The sequence below is a fragment of the Apostichopus japonicus genome, chromosome 1, assembly GCF_037975245.1.
Source record: "Apostichopus japonicus isolate 1M-3 chromosome 1, ASM3797524v1, whole genome shotgun sequence".
In the NCBI taxonomy this organism is placed as follows: domain Eukaryota; kingdom Metazoa; phylum Echinodermata; class Holothuroidea; order Aspidochirotida; family Stichopodidae; genus Apostichopus; species Apostichopus japonicus.
In genome coordinates, this window is record NC_092561.1 from 12,851,883 (window position 1) to 12,859,235 (window position 7,353).

Here is a 7,353-nt window from a genome sequence, read left to right on the forward strand (position 1 = left end):
TTCCTCAAGAAAAATGGTTTAAAAGTTGGATGTAAACCGACAAGGATTGCCAAATTCTCTCCCACGTGGATGCGTGAAGCATTTATTAGCTGACTAAATTTGAGACTTAATACAGTCTGTAACTTCAACTTTCCTAGTATTTTGGTATTGCAAGTTCTAGAATGCTTACAACTAGAATTAGTTCTGTCTAAATATGTTTTTGTACTGCACAGCATTTTATTCAGAAACTTGTCTTAGCAAAAATTTTTTATGTATGCATTTGTGCATCTTTTGCATGGTACATCCTACATAGTATTGCCCAATGTGTGTATTTGTAAGAATTGCTATGTACCATGAGTATAACTTGAATTCATAGTGTGACAAATAGGAAACTCGTCTCTGAGTCAAGATTACAGCACAGGAACTTGGTGTACTCCAGGAAACTACTAACTAGTTAATATCAATTTCAATTATGGTTGACCCAAGATAATCTTTGTCCAAGATAAACATGATCAGGCCATGAATACATATGTACAGTGTAAGCTCTGGTCTCTGAGTCAGGAACCAAGCCCAGCAAAACCAATTTGTTACTCTCAGGTTTGGTATGATATCAAAGAGTATTATTGAGGATTGATCAATGTTGTGTAGTTACATGTCTTTGAAAAGTTGTTAATTTGTAAATTGAAATTGGAATCTGTGCAAATTTCAGTTCAGTTATAGATCAGTAGTGCACCCTGCCTCCCATCCTCCCACACCTCGCTAAATCTTGAATCTTCTTAAGCCTTTCCTCATTGCCTTTCTAGACTTGAATTTCTATGTGAGGCCTGTAATTATTAGATAACAACCATCAAATCTACGGAATGAACTAAATCTGTGATATTTTGTTGTTGTTATTCTCCATGGGCAGAGTAAGACTTCCATTGTTTAGACCAACAAAGACTTCACAAACCTACAGATTTTGTCTAACTTTTAGATGGGCTTAAATATTAATCTACAGTGATTATTGTCTTTAATGTAAGTTTGAATTATGAATTGTCTGTAAGGATACTCTCCTGGACATATTTATGTCAACTGACAGTATGTTTGTGTTATTTTGATCATGTTCAAGTCCACTGCCTGAATGGGAATCACTTGGTTATGAGCCTCTTCTCAGCCAAAATTACATCGAAAAAACATCTCGGGACGAATGCCAATAAGTAAAAAGTGAAGGTTATGAAAAGAACAAGCACTAATTAAGGCTTAAGAATCTCATGGCTTGATGGTTTTCTGATCGTAAAGTTGTTCGTTCGACCGAGCAAATCCAGATTTAGGACTGTCTGAAATTGTCTTAGAAGTAGAGGCTATGGAGATGACCAAGATTTTTAGCTAGAGATACTTCTGATTAAATTCTTTCCTCAGGTTGTTATATGCCCAGGGAGATTTTTATTTTCCTCACTCTGGTTATACTGTACTGATTCATAGCGATATATTTTAAGTAGTAGCTTGGTGAATTAGTGACACCTAACAAACTCAGTATATGGAGATAGTAACTATTACTTGTTCAATATCTAGAGATAACCATTTAATTTCAATACTTAAAGACCAACTATGGAGACTTTTCGATGAACATAAAATCCCACCATTTTTCATGTATGTAATCCTTAACTGACTCCAATTACATTGCTGTAATTAACTTTACCAATTTCGGACGTTAAATACGTGAAAAATGGGACGAAAAGTCAGCTTCTATTTCAGACATTCCTGAAACATTCCTAAGACATCAGGTGACCATGTGACGTCAACGTTTGTATACCTCACTCATAACTATACTTTTAGTGTGTAAAGTCGTATACTTGAGCTGCCAAAAACATCAACGATATTACTCCTTTTCCCTCAAAATGCCACAATTCTGTGTTGTTGGAGGTTGCAGTTATACCTCATCCAACAAAAGCATCAGCTTTTTTAGATTTCCGAGTAAAAGAACCGACGTAAAACGCCGCAGACTTTGGATCAATTTTTTGAGATCCACGCGGAAAGATTTTTCAGCACCCGGAGTATCTCATGCCCATGAGTCCACATGCATGACCCTGCTTCTGTGTATGCTGCAAATGTCTCATTCTGTGAAAATTATATGCTGTCGATAGCTGTGTCGGACCATGGTCGGACATAGCTAATGTGAAATTGACCGTAAACACGCCCTGGACGTCCTTACATGTAACATTATATCACGCATATATATATTTACTGTAAGAGATGACCGTATATATATACCGTGCCAAGGGTATAGCATTGTTAGTACATGTACGGTAGTTAGTTACAACTCTCGCCGGCGTTGGCTCACAGCATGTGTAAATAGCCATGTTAGGATTTATCTATTTCATTTGTTGTATTCCAGTATCGTGAGTTCGTGATACATGTGTAATATTGTCCGTTCTGTTTATTCCGACATCTGCATGTTCCAAGAAGTTGAATAAAAACGGTAGTATGTAGCGATCGGACGTTTTATTTCGTTAGTGACTGTCTTGTGATTGTGGGATGTTACTGGTCAAGGCCTGTTTCAACTAGACCTAACTCTATGGAATTACACAGAGTCACGGTAGTTTTTCGCCCAGGATTGAACAAGAAACGTGGATTAGGATATTCACTGCTAAATTTGTTTATTGACAGGATACTTTTTCTGTGTTTGTACTTTTGGATATTAAAACGAGTAAGTACTACGTAAGTATATTGTACCGTACGGACCTATTGACGCTACGCTATGTAAAAGAAGCCTCCATTTGAGTGGAAATTTTGCTAATAAAATAAGCAACTTAACTAAAATTTCTGCTTATAATTGTCTTAAAACTTGTTGTTAACCTTCATGTGTTCTTGTTTTAAGCTAACAGCTTTTCAAACGCTCGAAATTGGAAGTCAAAAACAGTACAATTGTTCGCTATCTGTGTACAAACAGTGCCTATATCAGCGTTTGATTTTCGCGGTATACAAACTTTGACGTCACACGGTGACCAGAGGCTCCTTTGGGTCAATCTCTGTTTTCAGACATTCCAGAGGTTCATGTCACGTGACTACCCAAAATGTCCATTTTCGTGGTCGTTTTTGATGGGTTATAGTAGGTTTTCGAAGATTATTTTTTACACATGTTGATTATGGGTATGTAAACTCCTAAATTAATGGAAAATCTCAACAACAAAAAATTGCCTCCATATTTGGTCTTTAACAAATACCCTTGGTTTTACATACACAACTTCTTCCCTTTTCTAAAATTGATTGTCATTGTGTTAGAAGCATGTTAGATTCTGCTGTTTAATAATGAGGGCATAATAGGCCATTTTCTGACACACAAAAGGACTTTGAAGTGGAATTCTCAGCTGAGGTGTAACCCATAGAGTGACTCATTTGACTTGCATGCAATACTCACAGTGTAAACTACTCACACACAGAGACACATGCCACAGTTTTGTTTCTTCGACCCTTGACCCTAATAGAAACTGATTCACCAGCTTGTGGTCTGCTGTGGGAATATTTTTGTAAGAATCATGTGTGAATTCATACTAGCTGCATGGCCTATGAGATCATTAGAACCATTCTTTCAAAGCTGTATATGTGCATGGTAGTGTAATGGAGTATAACTAGCTGAGTATTCACTTCTTACAGTATGTAATCGATAATTATATCCTGCATAAAAGTGAATCACAAGTTTCACAACAAATGTCCAGAATAGCTAGTAATCAATGATAATACTTTTGCAGTCATTTTATGATTGTCTCATAGGTAAACCTGTGTTATCAATTTTAAAAGCTAGTGTAGTGGTTACATCTCTATGTTCCGAAGTCTCTATGTTCCAACGTCTCTATCAGGTCCGACGTTCCAATTTTTTCAGACCAAAATTTGTTTAAATTAAGTCCCTCCCAAACAATTTGGTCCGAAAAATTTGAGTCCCCCAAAAATGGTTGGATCCGAGAAAATTTGGGTCCAAAAAAATTGAGTCCCCCCAAAAGATTGGGGCCACAAAACTAGTTTTCTTGGTACAAACAAATATTTGGATAGAAAAAAAATGCTCCGAATTTTTTTCTTTTTTGTCGGAACATAGAGACGTCGGAACATAGAGACGTCGGAACATAGAGACATCAAAACATAGGGATTTCACCGGTGTTGTATATAATCTACTATTTGCAGTCAATATGTTGTAAAATACCTATCCAGGGTATGTATGCTGTATAGCAAAACTGAAACGATTTGAAGAATTTCTTGTAATGAAAAAAGCATTCATTTCAGTCTCGTTGGACTCGTTTTAAACAAATGCTCTTTGTTATCGAACTGGTGGGTCTTGCACTTCTTCTGATTAAGTGACATTAGTCATATTAGATGATGAGTAAATTTAAATCTTATCAAAGATAAGATTGATTTAATTGGATGATTCATTCTTACATGATTAAACACAAACAATATCTAAAATCATAGTCACACTTTCAAGTACAGTCATGAGGGGAAAATATTTATTGTGAATGAAGATAATAGAAAAACATACAATGGGTAAATTGGCGAGCAATCCACCACAAAGCCATTGTTAAATACTCGCATTGCATGCCAACAACTCTGTAATCTGACTACAAATTACTTATTAAAAAAAGGGATGGAAGGAGTCCTAGCTTATCATTATGTATTAGAGGGTGTTCCCAAACTGATTGAATTACACATTTGTTTTGATAAAGGTGCGAGAAAATGTGAATGATTGGTTCGAGTTAGCTGATTGGTGTTATATGGACCATATAAAGCATTTGTATTACAGGGTATAAGTGGTTCCAATTTATGACCTTCTATTTATGATTCTGTAACTATTAATTTTTAATCAAGTACTGTCACTTAAATCAAGTTTTAATCAAGTTTTCACTTACAGTAGGCGTTAGGACTGACTTTCTATTAACAAATCTATTTGGTTGGAATCACACTTTCATTGAATAACATTGTAGGATGAGATTAACATCATAAGATTCAAGTAATATTATTATTCACTGTATTGTCTTATTTTTGTAAATATCGATGGTTCAACTGCTACAGTAACACAGTGTACACAGTAACACAGTGTACACAGTAACACAGTGCACACCATACACAGTAACTGCCACAGTACGATAACCAAGTACTACAGGATAACTAGAACACAGTAACACAGTGCACACAGTACACAGTAACTGCCACAGTACGATTACCCAGTACAACAGTATAACTAGTACACAGTGTACACAGTAACACAGTGTACACAGTAACACTGCACACCGTACACAGTAACTGCTACAGTACGATAACCAAGTACTGCAGGATAACTAGAACACAGTAACACAGTGCACACAGTACACAGTAACTGCCACAGTACGATAACCCAGTACAACAGGATAACTAGTACACAGTAACACAGTGTACACAGTAACACAGTGTACACAGTAACTGCCACAGTAGGATAACCCAGTACAGCAGGGTAACTAGTACAAAGTTCACAGTAACACAGTTAAACAGTTATACAGTAACTGCCACAGTACGATAACCCAGTACTGCAGGATAACTAGTACACAGTGTACACAGTAACACAGTGTACAAAGTACACAGTAACTGCCACAGTACGATAACCCAGTACTGCAGGATAACTAGTACAAAGTTCACAGTAACGCAGTGTAAACAGTACACAGTAACTGCCACAGTAGGATAACCCAGTACAGCAATCCTAAATAGTGTGAGAGTACAGTGGGGTCATCTCAGTAGAGACAAACTCAATAGTTTCAATGATACAGTTTGTTTTCCCATAGCAAATTAGATAATATATTTATTAATCATATTCAATCAAGCAGACAACAGATTGCAAAACAGTGAACTTTACCATCTGCATCCTACTTTACAAAATTGAAAATATTGCTGGTCAGCAATACTATATACTCTAGAAGCTTACATACTTGTGCAATACTGCTTTGTCACTAATACTTACTCAAAAACTAGACTGTAGTGATCACATGGAAGCATGAATATTCTTTGAGAGTAGTCATAAAAGCATCTCCATGCAACCTCTGGTTCTAAAAACCAGCTATTTATTAACCTCTTAACAAACTTGGTGTCCTTTCTTCTCTTACACAGGTGGTTTTGAAGCCTTTCAATCATGTTTTCCGTACTTATGTGAGACCCAGGACAAGTCCAAGTGTCCAACCATAGCTCAACTGTCTCAACCATGTCTCCCAATCACCAGTGTAGGCCCTACAAAAGTGCTGAGTCATCTATACCTAGGTTCACAACAAGATGTTTTGGATGAAAACCTCCTGCAGAAAAATGGTATCAACTATGTACTGAACATTAGTAAGACTTGCCCCGCCCCATCGTACATTCCAGCCAATCACTTCCTCCGGATACCGGTCAAGGATAATTACGGCGAGACGATTCTTTCTTGGTTAGATGATGCCATTCAGTTCATAGGTAAGTTCAGATTGTCATAGAGTAAGTTAGGTCATGAAAAGTAAGAAACCCGAAAGCTAACTCACTTTTAGAAGTAGTTGGTATTTCTCGTTAACTTAATGATATTCCTTCTCTAAATGTAGTTGGACAACCTTTAATATGTCAGCTGATATACAAATATTGATTGGTCAATAATTTGTGATTGCATTTCTAAGCATATGAGCTGCTATAAATGTGCTCATTTCAGCCCTAAAAATGATCTGAAACAGGAATTGTACTCAATGTCATATCCGGAGGGACGTGCAGAAATTGAACATTTTGTAAGAAACATGGAACTCCTCAATACTCTGTAAGAGAATGTTTAGACCATGTGCACTTTGATACAAACAAAAGTTATAAATCCCAGATCCTTATTTGAGCGGTATTCCTGTTGTTTTTGTAGTATCCCTCTTACCAAATCATCACAATTTTGCATTGAAAATACCCTTCTGTTCATATAGACAAACTATTTGAATATTGCTCCAATTATCCTCTACAGATAAAGTCAAGTCAGCGAATGGTAAAGTGATAGTCCATTGTCTGGCCGGTATTTCCAGATCCCCAACGGTGGCGATTGCTTATATCATGAAGAGACTAAACATGACTAATGAAACAGCGTACAGGTGAGTTGAAATAATATAAATTGCCACTCTTTCCAGCGGCAAACATGATCTTAAAATTGAACCAAAGAAGGGAATTGAAGTAGCTGAATATTAAAACCAGGTCTCTTCATTGTCATGTAGCTAACATACAAAACTTGGCAACGTTGAAACTGCAGAGTTGGGATTAATATTAATTTTTCTGTTTGCTGGCAGAACTCATCTGATTTCATTTCTTGGGTGCAACTGAGTTTGATTAAAGAGTATTGTTGTGTGTTCCATTTAAGGATGTGTCAAGCCAGAATTTCATTTATAAATATCT

The 7,353-nt window shown here is 36.5% G+C and overlaps 1 protein-coding gene across 5 annotated transcripts in view; it reads left to right on the plus strand.

Annotated features, from left to right (window-relative positions):
* LOC139967823 (uncharacterized) overlaps positions 1-7,353 on the plus strand; it is a 54,834-nt gene that overhangs the window by 39,739 nt on the left and 7,742 nt on the right. For all 5 annotated transcript variants that reach the window (XM_071971949.1, XM_071971957.1, XM_071971940.1 and 2 more), the window contains 2 exons: positions 6,082-6,414; positions 6,932-7,055. In XM_071971949.1, coding sequence (XP_071828050.1) covers positions 6,082-6,414; positions 6,932-7,055 — 457 coding nt within the window. The remainder of the gene's footprint in view (positions 1-6,081; positions 6,415-6,931; positions 7,056-7,353) is intronic.